At 39.6% G+C, this 14,876-nt stretch overlaps 1 protein-coding gene across 1 annotated transcript; it reads right to left on the bottom strand.

The window, feature by feature from the left end:
* Nucleotides 1-218: 218 nt before the first annotated feature.
* Nucleotides 219-1,464, bottom strand: LOC146633081 (macrophage mannose receptor 1-like). Its single transcript, XM_085351988.1, has 3 exons — nucleotides 1,191-1,464; nucleotides 493-776; nucleotides 219-407 (listed from the first exon to the last, which is right to left on the bottom strand). The coding sequence occupies exons 1-3, from the start codon at nucleotides 1,462-1,464 to the stop codon at nucleotides 219-221; spliced, it is 747 nt and encodes a 248-aa protein (XP_085208114.1).
* Nucleotides 1,465-14,876: the final 13,412 nt, after the last annotated feature.

The raw sequence follows: 14,876 nt of genomic DNA, 5'->3' as shown, positions 1-14,876 counted from the left end.
TAACACACAAAATTGTAATTGTATGTAAAGATACTTGTTTCTAACTTTGGCAGTGCCATGATTGTTTTCTATTATCACATATGAACAATGAAAGTATGAGTTTTCAGGGAAAATGTTAATGCGGTTGGGGTACAAACTTTTGAGCAGTCAAAACTAAGAGTCATTAATAAGGAAATCAAAATTAAACTAAAGTAGTTCTTGAGTAAATGTGGTCAGATTCAAGGCTTTATATAACAGAAGAAGTTCCTTCTCTGCTGACAGTTTCTTATGCCATAGGATGCAGTACCACTCTTCTCGAGGACGCCACAGAAGCCATTAGTCGGGCAGCTTGGAATATTTTCATATTGCATCTGTCCTCCACCCACCCACAGCCACTCACCAGCCAGGTTACACAGGCCCGTCCACACCTGACAACATTGAACAGAGAGACAATTGTAAACATGGTGTATGAGCTTCTCAGCAACACGAATAAGCTGTAGGAAACTGTCCAACCTCATCAGTGCTAGCTTGTTGTGCTCTCTCCCGTGCATAGGTGTGGTCATCAGTAGTGATCAGTGTGGCCAGGTTGTAGCGATGGTTCCTGTAGGGAGAGTTGGGATCATTTGTGTCCACTGCACCCAGAGACCTGCAGTGGTTTAATGCCTCCTCCCACATCTTATTCTCCTTCACCAAAACCAGTTTCTCATCATAACACATGAAAGAACGATTGACATCGCAACCGTCAGTCAACCATACACCATTTTTCTTATATACACAGTCTCCATTTTGACCTGGCTCTGAAAGAAGAAGAAGCAGAGAAGAAATATTAATTACTAGAAAAGCCTTTTTGTGTCTTTTTGTGTTGATCATGTATATGTGTGAAAGTTTTCTGTCCTTAACACTGAATACTTTTTTCAGTGCAGTTTCAACCTCGGCACATCTAACAAAATTGCAAAACATGCTGAGAAGCGTCAAATCTGGCCACCGACGTTGGCAAAAAGTGGCCTATGAAAAGTGCTTCAATTAAATAACAAACAAACAGACAAATAAATAAATAAATATAGTACTTTACAATACAAAGTACTCTTGTGTTAATACCAAAGAATTTGATCTTGCAATCTCTATAATAACTCAATAACTAGCTCAATAATTTGCACTTACACCTAAAAAAGTATAAGATAAATATTTGAGCTTTAAAACATGTTACTTACGAGAACTATCCCACTTGGTGAAGCTAGTTATCTCGTCTCCTCTGGACCATTTCCATGTATTTGTATTAGCTCGATATAACCCGATCCACCCTTGGCCATTAAAGAATGTGTTCTCTTGTTCATTTCTGATTGTGATCAGGTCAGTGTGGTACTTCCTGCAGAAGGTCTGGGCATTTGTCCAAGTTGTCATGTAAGACCCAGAGTAAGGTTTAAAGTTTAACAGATCCCCACACACAGGAGAAAGAAAAAGCAGCAGAGGGATGAGAATGAACATCTTCCTTAGGATGCCTTGACACTGTAATGAGAAGGTATGCACAGCCAGAGAAAGGAAAAGAATCACAGAGGGGAAGACTGGAGTCCGTTGCGCTGCCACAACATTTCACTGATAATGAGTCTATATATCTTTCTGAGCAATGACAATGTAGGACACAATATAGTGTTAGGAAATGTAAGGAGAAGTTTATATAATGAATAAAAATGACCTTTCAATATAAATATAATAAATAAATATCATAATTTTTTTAAAGCAAATCAATTCCTCTAACATCTGTATTTTTAAATATACATCAACTATAAATTTAAACAAGAAAAATGACATTGCATGAAGATCTGTGCACACATACTAATATATAAAATAATAAAATGATATTTGGGTGAGGTTTGGTTAGAACAAGTACTGTGTAAATGTTACTGATCTTTAGTCAAAGTAATGTTACTTTATCAAATTAATATTTTACCTAATGCATTTGCTCAATGTCATCCTACAAGAATTTCACACGCCTAAATCATGTATGGAACAAATAACTAAAAAGCTAAATTAACTTTTTTTTTTTAAAATAACTAACACCTGAATAATCATTCCTAGTGAAGTGAGCCACACATAAGTGAAATACTATCAGCAGGTTAAACCATTCATTACACTGTATATCAGTTTCTACAGCAGAACTCACCTTGGCAACAGATAAGGGGGAACCTCAACGTCTACTGATGATGTGAGACACTCATGTACTGTGAAAGACCTGTCAAAGCTTTTCTTTAGCATAGGTGACTCCACCTATGTTAGAAGCATTTGCATCTTTGTGTCATTCCCCAGAAAGATGCAAAGCAGCAGCATTCAAATGTAGTTTAGCGATCTTTCTGCTTCTGTTTTGGCTCTCAATCAAAGAAGAAATCATCATGTGGGATGTTTTTATTATTTTTGTTTGTTTGTTTTGCTATTTAACTCAAAGCTTACAACCTTTAGTTGTCTCATTAATTAATAACTCGCTTTGCTGCTTTCTTTACAAGCATCATGTGATTTCCATGTATTCCAGGTAGTTTTGAATGTGGAAAAAAAGCTGTGAAAATGCAACCTCAACCCCAAATCATGGATTAACTATGATTACCCGAGTTTTATGGAAAAGGCCACTTCAGTTTTAAAGTAACACCTCATGTCACGCAAAAACAAAACATCTGGGAAACAAAGTATTTGGCATCATCATGCTGGAAATGATTAAAACCCATTTTTAAAGCTATGGAACTCCAGCTAACCATGGTGGGAGGGAGGAAACTTGTAACGTCGATGAACCTGACCATTTTTTTAATTATGTTTTTGCTATTTAAATTGTTATTCAAATTAGTATTTAAATGAATCCTAGAGTGCTTTGATGACTCATCCATGAGGTCATAAAAGAACCCAGAACAGCACCTAAAGAACTACAGACCTCACATGCTTGCGTTGTGGTCAATGGTTTAACAATAAGAAAGAGATATTGTACATTACCAGTCCATTAAATATACTTTATTAGCGGTAATCAGGTTGCCTCCTTGGCGCCTCCTGGGTGAGGTGTTCCGGGCATGGCCCACCCCTGGGGTCAACCCAAGACATGCTGGAGACATTATATCTCTCAGCTGGGCTGGGAACGCCTTTGTGTTCCCCCAGACAAGCTGGAGGAGGTGGCTGGGGAGAGGGAGGTCTGGGCTTCTCTGCTTAGGCTGGATGGATGGATGGACAGTTATTATTTAAATTATGTTAGGGAAGTAAATTTTTAGCTTGTGTCACTGCTAATTGGTAATTAAGTTACTAGTTAACTAAAATAATTATTGCCAACCACATATTCCCAATAAATTTGCTGATTGGCTATAGTTCTTCTAGCTCCAGTGCTTCATTTAAACTGTATCATACACACACTGACCCAGGGTCAGTGTAAAATAAAATTCTAGATGTCTAAACAAAGTCTGGCTCCTTTAATCCTGCATGAGAAACCTCAGGATGCAGGTTTATTAGACCTGCTTTCCTACTGGCACACCTCCCACACCTGAGAGTCTGCTTACAGCTCGTACATCATGCAAAGGCTGACAGACTCTTGGGAATAATGTAAATGATCAGTGAATTAGGTTAACACTAAACATTTTCTGTCCTTAGAGCAGAACAACAAAACCTGTGTATGCTTAAATTAGACTTTGCCCTCCTCTCTTTGTTGTGTCCCTGTGTCAACAGCACTATTTTTACAATTAGCTGAATCTGTTATTTGTAAACATATTTTTTATTCAGGTGTAGGAAAAATACGTAAGAGTACGCACTCCAGGACTGCTAAAATGAAGGCGGTGCAGGGGTTGTACTGGAATAATGGCTGATCAAAGGTACTATACTTAATTTGGACCACTGGACCAGCCACATCAGCCTTTTGTGAGGTCAGTCTGAAAGGGAATACAAAAATTAAGTGCAGCTGCCTGAGAAGTGGACTATACACACAGAAACACGTGGTTAGTCATACAGTTGTTGAAAACTTGCTGTAATTTTAAACAGATTTGCAACTCTAACTAATGTCTGTCTCTCTGTTAGCCCTGCGAAAGACGTGACCTGTCCAGGCTGACTGTACCTATGACGACTGGGACAGGCTGTAGCCCCCCCCACCCTCCCGCTGTGACCCTGGATTAAATAGGCAGAAGACAGTAGATGCATAGACTGACTTTTTTTAAATGGCTCTAGAAATCTGAGGTATTAACTGTTATTGTGTTCTTGGATTTTGTGGCATTAATATTAGAGCCAGCAATCTTTCTACAGAATCCCTACTATAAGCCATCTTCCCAGTGTTATGTGTGTCCCACCTAACACTGGGACAGAGGCAGGGTACATTCTGTCATTACTGATTCTAAGATGGTCTTTTTTAGAAATCCTGTTTGGTTTTTTACATTTTCTGTCCCTTTTACAGTTTGCCAGAGCAGCTCTTCACAGTCACTGTCCACATGGGTCAGTGGGAACAACAAATGCTCTGCTAATGTGTGATTCAGACCAGCAGCATCTAGCAAGGTCCGGACCACGTTTCCTTCTCCATGCTGGAGTTTTTTGTTTGTCTGTAACTGGAGAATCTGATTTTTGTTGAGGGTTTTTGAAGCTCTCTGTGCTGGAGGAACAGCCTCACACTTGCAGAGATCATCTAAACACCCTCCCACCCTTGCTTTTATGTGGTAGATTTCAATGTCTGCTGTTATACTACAACTTAACACACTCTACAGATCCCTGATTCATTTATGACGGCTGTTTGAATCAGTCATATTTTAGGTATTACCTTTCAACAAAGACGTTTGGTGGATGTTTCTTTACAGTTTGATAATGGACCACATGCTCAGCATCTTCTTTCTTGTTTATTATTCATACACCGTAGTAGAGAGATAGAGATAACCCTATTGTCATTGCACAGTCATAACTAGTACAATAGCACAACGAATATGGAAACTGACCCATGTCGGCACTACACACAACACAACATAACACAGCACTGTAACTTTGCTTAATAAAGAAAAAGAATGAGTGTGTGTTTTTTACTGCACATTGTCATTATTATTATTTTCATTGTTGTTTGTCCATTCAGTCCTTGTACAACTGTGGCAAGAGCTTGGTCTGTATTGCCAGCAGTATTCGGACTTGTTTCTGTTGGATGTCCACGGTCAGAGCTGCCTTTGTTTGTTGTTTGGGCATAGTCATAGTTTTTTCTTTTTGTTGTTGTTGTTTTTTTTTAAGGTGTAGCTAGATGGTGTGGGGCTTCCACTTGGGTGGCCTCAGGATTTCATCTTTGCTTCTTATTAAAAAGCTGGCTGACCATACGTTAAGGAGACTGGTAGAATTATTATGTACACAGAATTTACTGAATGTGAATTCTAAAAGATGATAAAATGATTACTTCGAGTAAATATCATGACTTGATAATTAAAATATCATGACTGTAATTCATGTTTTGAGCACAGTGTATGAAAGTGGACAAAGTATCAAGTACATGTATTTGTTACACTACAGTACTTCATTGAATGTAATGTGTTTAAGGCTTCTTGTAACATAAGAACTTCCTTTTGAGCTGGCAATTTCTTATACCAAAGGATGCAGCACCGTTCTTCTCAAGGACACCACAGAAGCTTTCAATTAGGCAGCGTGGGATATCCACATATTGCATCTCTTCTCCACCCACCCACAGCCACTCACCCGCCAGGTAATGTAGGACTGTCCACACCTATCAGACAGATACATATAAAAACTTATAAACTAGTATGAGTTCTCAAAAATATGAACAGGGTACAGAAAACTACCCAACCTCATCAGTGTTAGCCTCTTGTGCTGTCTCTTGTGCGAAGGTGTCAGATTTGATGCGCTTTCGTCTGCAGTGTGAACATAGCCATAATCCACTGGATCACAAAATAGGTGTCATCAGGACATTACAACAAAATCCAGGGTGTCCTGGATGTGGTGTTCAGAGCTGCCCACCAGCGGGTTGAGGATCGAAGCCAGAAACTTGGAGATGTTATAGGTGACCGAGTTGATCATGCAGACAATCGGACTTAGAGGTGCACCCTGTTTATGTATTTTTGGTAAACCATACAGGCTCGGTGTAGATTCCCCTGGGTCAGCTGAGACTGAAGAAGTCACTTGGATGAGTGATGAAACGTTTCTCCCACAAAACACTACGTCCAGATGAACAGAATCAACTTTTGGAGCTTCTGTATTTCACAGGGAGAGACAAGAAAAAGAACTAACTTCTGTCAGAGATGGAGAAAGATAAGAAAGAGGACAGGAGAGAAAGAAGAGATGTTAGATTTGAAGATAAGGAGTGTTTTTAAACCAGATATTGTGTCACGGTCTGGCTGGCAGATCGTGGGGAGATGGGGAAATAGGACCCAAACGCTGGACTTAATGGAATGAACAGTGGGTTTATTTACAGTGAGGTAATTGTACACCACACATTGAATCTCCAAAAGTGCTCCCTCGACTCCCGTGACGTCCTGCAGTCCTGTGTTCCACTGTCCTCCTGGGGAAAAACACAGACACAGCCGTTATGGCACCAACTCCGGCAGGCATACACTTTAACAACACTAGAAACACTGACATGGAGTCTAACTCAACGATCCTGCGCCGGAGGAAGCTCCATCGCTCTGTTAAGTAGCTCCCCCGACGATCCTGATCAGAAGCAGGTGTGTGGTAAGCTAGGCGTGACCAGCAGCTGGCAGGGCCACACCCATCAGGCCTGCAGGTGGCTGTCCTTCATCCTCCAGCCTCACACACATACACACACCAGCATTGAACACAAGAACACAGTGCAGCAAACATACATCCAATACACTAATAACAATAAAGGTCCACACTGTTCACGAACCCCGAGTCCCCGGAACCGGGTCCGTGACATATTGTGCCGGAAAATGTGACATTATCTTTTTTATTATATTATGAAATGTGCTGCAAATCAAACTCAAGTGGATTAACTGCTATTTAAACACTGCATGAAAATATTCTGCAGTTTAGTGCAGGATAAACAAGTTTGCTGTACTGTGATAGATTCAAAGTAAAGAACAGTGATTGACTGGTACACAGTGGCTGTGGTGGTCGGTTACATCAAGTGCAGCAGAGATCGATATGAATTTTATCAGATTATGCTAAGATCTGTTGACTGATGCCTATGTAAAAATTGCCTTTTTCAGGAAACACAAAATGGGTTAAAAATTTAAAACTGCAGCAATGGAGGTTGAAAGCATTGAAAGCTGGTGCTACTAATTCTGCTGAGTTCTTTTATGAGAGAAGGCAATGCAAACTTAACATATCACTTTATCTTTGTTTTATTCAAGCAGTCAAAGGTTGGAGTTAAAAACGGCAGTCTCTTTGATCCCAGGATGATCTAAAAGAGCACCACACGCAGACAGTAAATGCTTTTAGTTACGTGTGATAAACAGGATACTAAGGTCAAGAGTTGGTCAAGAGTTGGAGGAAAGCCACAGATCTCCTTATTTGGCTAAGATCCAGCGCTTCAGCTCACATTTCTTTCTCTGCAGCTTTCTGAGCATCTCCTTATTTGGAGATAAGCCTTCTGCCAGCAACGCCCCATTACTATGGCAACCATCTTTTGCCCTCTGGTCAGAATAAGGGAGAGTGCACACCAGCAGCACCTGATTTATGGCCTCGTTGTCTTGTAGGTACTAAAACTCCCATCCACATTCTTGTGTAGGGATCTCAGTGTGTTGATATCAGAGTGAGTGAAGACTATTCTACACTGTGTGCAGTAAAAGACAAAACACAAATATGCAATGCTATTTATGAGATATTATACTTACAGATAAAAATAAATCCCAACGATTCGTACAGGTCTTTGTTGGGTTACTTTTGTTGTTGTTGTTGGGTTAATATTTGAGAGAGAGAAGACGAATATGCTCCAAGTGTAACATGCTAATTATGAGATATTAGCCTTAAGGATAAAAATAAATGCCAGCATGTTCTGACTTCTCTGGATTACTTACAAACAACCCCTCTGTCTGCATAAAAGCAGTGTTGGAATACACTGTGGTACCATGCCGTTGTGAGCATCAGTTGGACAGTATTGTATTGCAGAAAGTAGTGTGTTGCTACAAAAATGGTGAGAAAAAAGCAATTAACAATGGAAGAGAGACAGACCATCATAAGACTTAAAAATGTAAGTCACAAAGAAATTCCAAAGAAAGTCAAGGTGTCAGTGAATACAGTTTCTTTCACCAAAAACACTCAGAAACTCAGACAGGAAGAGGTCTGGCAGACAGTCACCAGCTTGTTCCTCAGAGTTTGTCTTTTCCTGGAATGCCTGCGCTGTCACCAGTTCCTCACATTGCTCAGTCAAGCTTATTACCAAGATTTGTGACCAGTAAGCTCTCCAACTCTCCTACCTCACGTAATCCACATTTGCCACTCTTTTTCCTTCCCGTAGACCGTTTGAGTTCTCCTCCAGTTCCCACACGATCCCTGAACTATGTTAATGTTTCTCCTTCACTGTAAATAAACCATCTGCACTGTCATCTAATGTGCCCGTGTGGTCTGCTATCTGGGTCCACCTGAGTTGTTTCATAACACTGTTTGGGGTGAGATAAGGAAGACAGGATAAAGACATGCTGTGTAAGAGAGCCAGAGATTAATAACAAGTATGATTCAATGCAGAGAGGTCTATGAACACAGAGTGAGTGAGAAAGGTGACTGGAAAGGAAAAACTCAGTGCATCATGGGAAACCCCCAGCAGTCTACACCTATTGCAGCATAACTAAGGGAGGATTCAGAGTCACCTGGTCCAGCCCTAACTATATGCTTTAGAAAAAAAGCTTTAAGCTAAAGTTTGAAGCCTAATCTTAAAAGTAGAGATAGTGTCTGTCTCCTGAATCCAAACTGGAAGCTGGTTCCACAGAAGAGGGGCCTGAAAACTGAAGGCTCTGCCTCCCATTCTACTTTTAAATACTCTAGGAACAACAAGTAGGCCTGCAGAGCGAGAGCGAAGTGCTCTAATAGGGTGATATGGTACTACAAGGTCATTAAGATAAGATGGGGCCTGATTATTTGAGACCTTGTATGTGAGGAGCAGGATTTTGAATTCTGGATTTAACAGGAAGCCAAAACATGAGAAATCTGCTCTCTCTTTCTAGTCCCTGTCAGGACTCTTGCTGCAGCATTTTGGATTAGCTGAAGGCTTTTCAGTGAGTTTTTTGGACATCCAACTTGAATGAATGTTGGATGAATGAATACCTTATAAGGTAGCAACTCATATCATCACTCAACTAAATTTAATCTTGACTAAGTACAACATATCCATGTGACTGCTGAAGAGCTCAGGAGCATAAAAGATGGCAAAAAATATCTTCTACCACAGGCTCTAACACTTGGAAGCATTCTCCACAAGGGCCAGAGCTGTTTTAAGACCTGTACAATATTTAGGAGGTACTTATCTTAACTGGCTTGCCAACAAAATGTCTTTTCTATGTCAATGAATTTGATATGTTGTCTTTGTGTTTGTTTATTCTTCTGCCTGTCTCAGTTTCTGCTTGCTAACAGAACTGTCATTTTAAGGAAAATGCTTTGAATATGTTGTTAGTTTTGATCAGATATGTTTCCTTAAATTATCTAATTTATTATTATTATTTATTTATTATTATTATTATTATTTACAAAATATTGGATTCAATGTAGAAGGTGTAAAAATGAAGAAAACACTTGCTAATTAACCACTAATTAACTTGCGGTTGCCATCAAAATGCCTGTTGACAGATCAGAAAGCATTACTACAGTATAGCATATTTATTCATATTTTTTAATATTGTGAATTCTTGACCCTGATGTGCTATGAATCCCCCAAAATATTTAACATACTTAAAGCAACTTTTTTGTTATTGTTTTTTTTTTTAAAATTTTGCTACCTTATGCTGATTACACATGTTAACTTCAGTACTGTTTTAAATGAAGAACGTTTTAATTTTTATGTTGTGTTATTATTTTTAAACACAAGGCCTGACCATTTCTGTCAAGCCAGTGAACTTGCATAAGTGGTTGAAAGACTGAATACAGTAGATCCCTCGCCATGTCCCATGACAACGTCTATTAAGCATTTTTATTCATCTTTTCATGCCTAAAGATGACTAAAAATGCTTAAGAAGAAAATTAAGGTTGTCATAATTCATGCATGACAGGGTTAACTGAGTTAGAAGTTAGCAGGGAGTTAGCTCGCTAGCTTCCAGCTAAAGGGATTTATGAAACAAATTCAAACGTACAGCTCTGCTATCACTTCCAACATAAATGAAGACAGGAAAGTAAACAGCAGTGACGTTTGTAGGGTTACTGAAGTTGGACTAGCTGGTATATAATGATGTGCTATGTGACCGCTAGCGCGACAAAGCCATGTTAGCATAACATAAACAGTAAAGCTGGAGGACGAACGCTAATGAACGGAGGACTTTTTTCAATTCTATAAAAGTTAATATGAGGGTTCCCAATGGTTAGGGGCAAATGTAATCGCATGGCAGGATGCTGTAAACAGACCAAACATCAGTCAGGAGTAGGGTTGCCAACTCCCTGAAAAATAAATAAGGGACACCTCGTGGCCAGGGCCGGGCGACCCAGTTGTCTTCACCCTTCCCAGTGTGGTGAATTTTCTAGCTCTTTTTTTGTGTGTGAAATTATTTTTTTAACCATTTGACTTGAAGTTGATTTAAGTAGATGCATATTCTATTCTTTGTGATATGAACACATGTGAAACAAATGATCATTTAGCCATTTATTTTTAGCTCAAAATGACAACATTAACACAGTAAAACAGGTCTCTTTCTTAAACAGAAGCCTGTCATGCTTAACTTTTGAGAATATAAGTAAATCTTTCTTTAAAAGAACTCTGTCCTGCTTAACTTAAAATAATAGAAAACAATAGAAAGAAAAACATTCTTGTAACAGTGCACATTTAGTGCATTTAGTACAATTGGCTTCAGTTGAGGTATTATTTCAGCTTTTCTAATGCTAATCAGCTGCTCCTGTTTGTAAACCCGCTTGTTCCCATGATTACGCATCATAACTCATCATCATTATTCATCTATGTATTACTTTTATGTATTAGTCATCTATTTGTTGTAATCATCTATCCTTGCAGTTGTTTATTACACAAAATAAATTATATTATCACACTTCTGGCCACATAGCGCTGATATTCACTGCACATGCCCATATTAACTTTTTCCAGCCAGGTGTTTTCCTTTTCCCATTCTTCCCTTTCTCTGAGGGGAACAAACATTGCTGCTCTAATGCTGGGCTTACACTGTGCGGTTTTTGGCCCATTTTGAGCCGATTTTTGAGTGATCGGACCGATTTTGGCCTTCATCGTGCGTCGTGTAGTATACGTGGGGTAAAGAGAAGTGATTAACACCTCACGACCAGCTCCCGATCATCAATCGCTCGTGAGGGTCTCACCACAGGCGCTCACACTGCTCACGCGCAAACACGTAAACGTCGGTGAAAAAGACGGAGCAGCACGGCTGTGCAGCGTGTGATCTGGACACAAGCGATGGAGGCACAACTTGTAGAACTTTGGAAAGCTCATCCGAGCCTTTTCGATGTGGCCTCACAAAATTATCACGACCACAACAACCGTGAAAATAGTTGGATCTACATCGCTGCTCAATCACAGCTGCCTGATCAATGTTTTTCATTAGCAATTTAGCAAAGTTGATGGTGGTGGTGTGTCTGTGTGAGTGAAAGACAGAGAGAGAGCGCGAGCGACAGATTTTCTGTTATAAACTTCATTTTATGGAGGCACAGTGTGAGCTCTCAGGTCGCATCAGAGCATCGGTGAGAGTGTGAGACCCTGCATCGTGACCTACCAACTTCTAACCCCTGCGAGTCAATCGTGCAGTTTGAGCAGGAGCTGAATAACGTGACTGAAAAAATCGCACAGTGTCTGCCCAGCTTTAGGTGTACTGTCGTCCGAGACTTGCACCGCAGTGTCGGCGTTTGTTTCCCTGTTGGCCATGCTTCTTGTTGTGGTCATCTGTTGTCTTCCGGTATTTTCTCCGCAAGCGACCTTTCCTCGACCAATGAGATGAGCGGTAATCTGAATTGTCATACTCGAATTGTCATAAGTGTGCTGTCAGCGCATTGGTCACAAAGCAGGAGAGGGGCTGGGAATTATGCTTTCAAACAAAGCGTTAATTCCATTAACATTTATAGACTACTTTTGATTCTCACTGGATTACGGGACAAAGTGCGTCCCTTATTAGCTCAATACGGGACGTGTTCTTTTGTTTCGAAATACGGGACGATTCCGTATTTTAAGGGACGGTTGGCAACCCTAGTCAGGAGAACCACCGAGATAATCCATCCACGATACAAGGTTAGTCACACTGCGGCATGGGCTGGGCTGTAGGTACATCGTAAGGGTTTAAAAACTGAGCTTTAAAGTGATTAGCAGTAATAAAAGCCGAGAGAAGCCGACAGTGATCACTGACTGTTTTTAGGGGCTTGTTGAGATTAAATGGAACAAGATACCAAGCATTAAAACATGTTAAAAACACAACAGTCTTATTAAATGCAGACTGGGCCCGGAAGCAGGATTCATAATCTTATCACTTAAAGACCGGACACCGGTCATGGAGGCTAACAAGTGCTGCCCAAAGAACATCTGGATTAAGCCATACGGCTTCAAAGTTTTGGTGCTTTACAACAAACGCTCTCAGTCGCTGTTGCCATTGTCAAGCATTAGCCGCATAGACACCAGTAGTTTTCCGTCACTCTCTCGTCCTCGTGTGACAGATTGTTTTCATCTTCAACTAAACTAAGTGCTGGTTGACTATTTGCAACGATGCAACTGTATGACGTCACTACCCAGAGTGCATCTTTGCTTTTAACTTAGCGTATAACAGGTATTTGTAGAAATTTAGGTCATATACAATCATAGACTGTACCTTTCCCTTCCATACTGCAGCTCCTCTTGGTTCAGGTCTTGAATCTGTGTGGGGTTAACACAGAAAAAGAGGAAGAATCTGATTAAACTTAAGAGTTCCTCATTTAAAGTTAGTTCTTTATTCATACAGTACTGCATGTAGTTACACATTTGTCCCTATTTACAACAAGCAAATATTTAACCATACAGAAAGAAGTTATGTTCTTTACCTCTTACAAGATTTAGTGTGTTTGGTGCTGAACAGGCCATGTTTTAGAACACAAAACAGCTTCGTGCTGTAGCCAAAATCCTGTTGTGAACATGACGGGTGAACCACAGTTGGGGACAGAATAGCGAATGAACTGAAACTCGATATGTGACTGTTAAACTGAGCAGAATTACAGATTTAAATGATAACTCCATTCAGTGTCACCGTAATGTCACAGTTTTCCCCCCAATGCAGTTACTTATATATAGTTTTTATAAATGTCAACTAATCATGATTCATAATTGAAAGAGGTAATATTTTGAGCTCAAATAATGGTTTTCTTAGTACCTTCTTCAGAATGAGCACTACAACTTCATTTTATGAAACCAGTGCAAAGTAGACTTAAATCACCATATCTTTAAACAGAGCTGTTTTTCTGGCCATCTGAATGTATTGGCTCTTTTAGCTGTGATTTTGTTCTCTCCCAACTCCTGAGGGGAGTATCTGGATTTATACATGGCATCGTGTTTGGTGAGCAGGCCATGCTTTAGAACTGGAAGCAGCTTCCTGTTGTAGCCAAAATCATCAACATGGTGAGTCAACCACAGTTGGGAACAGGTGACAATCACAATATGAAACTCTGGTAATCAGAGCAAAGCTGCAGAGTTAAGTGATAACTGTCACGGGGTGGGGATAATGTGGACCCAAAGAAAAACCTGTACTTCAGCTTTGAGGATGTCCACAAAGGCTGCAGAAGACAAAGTCCATGAATAGAAACAGGTGTTGAGTAAGAATAACAGGTGCTGAGACAGAAAGGCAAAGAGAAAACCGAGGCAGTAAATACACACACGTTTATTTGGGTAGTGGGGAACACATGCGTAAAAAACCCCAAACAGGTGCAACAAATCAATGGAAACAAGCTAAATGAAGTAAAAATAAACACAAAGCACAAGAGCCAACAGAGGGAAGCAGTTCAAATATGTTTCTGAAACGTGCACTGAAATGAACTTAACCTGTTTGAGCCTTTTGTACCACATATCTTTAAATTGTTATTAAAAAAAACATATTACATAACTCATAACAATACATGACATGTGAGTTAGGGTTTTTCTTTCTGCTTAACAAATAATAGATGGGTCCAAAAGCTTTTTATAGGGCACTCAGATGTCTGTGTGAGGTCAAGATACACACCTGTTTGGATAAATCTTTGACCTATGCATCTCAGACTAGTGGGTTGTCTGTAAAAGACTGAACAAAAAACCAACTGAACTCATTCAACAAACCAGCATCTAAAGCTCACTGACAACCACCCCCCTCTCAGTAAACATTGCTTCTATAAAAGTGAACTCTTTAGCCCATTTACACCAGGATTCAAACATGTGGTTAGAAGGGAAATTATGGCATCTGATTACATCTGTGTAAACTATCATAAGTATAAATTTTAAGGAACTATTACTGTTACGACACTGTTCATTCTTGTACAGTATGTATATTTATTTCTTTGGTTTTATTAAATATAAACATAGGTGGCATAGATAAATGACTCACAACATCTATTAGATTTTAGCGTGTTTTGTACTTCTGTGAAGATATATAACGTTTTAAAGTTCAGTGTATTAGATTTACAATGAAAACATGAGTGAAAACACAGGATGACAAAACAGCAAAAGAAAATAAGTAAAAACAGAATTCAGTGTCACCAACATCACAAGATATTAATCTCTATAGGAATAATAAAGAAAAAAAATCTTGATGAATAAAATCCAAACAGAGAGCCAAACTCGGCTATATTCACTGAGAATCCTA

The sequence above is a fragment of the Diplotaxodon limnothrissa genome, linkage group LG4, assembly GCF_057381915.1.
Source record: "Diplotaxodon limnothrissa isolate DT_005_m linkage group LG4, D_limnothrissa_male_GT1.1, whole genome shotgun sequence".
Taxonomy (NCBI): domain Eukaryota; kingdom Metazoa; phylum Chordata; class Actinopteri; order Cichliformes; family Cichlidae; genus Diplotaxodon; species Diplotaxodon limnothrissa.
Note: the sequence above shows the minus strand (reverse complement) of the source record. Positions and strands in the feature narration are given on the sequence as shown.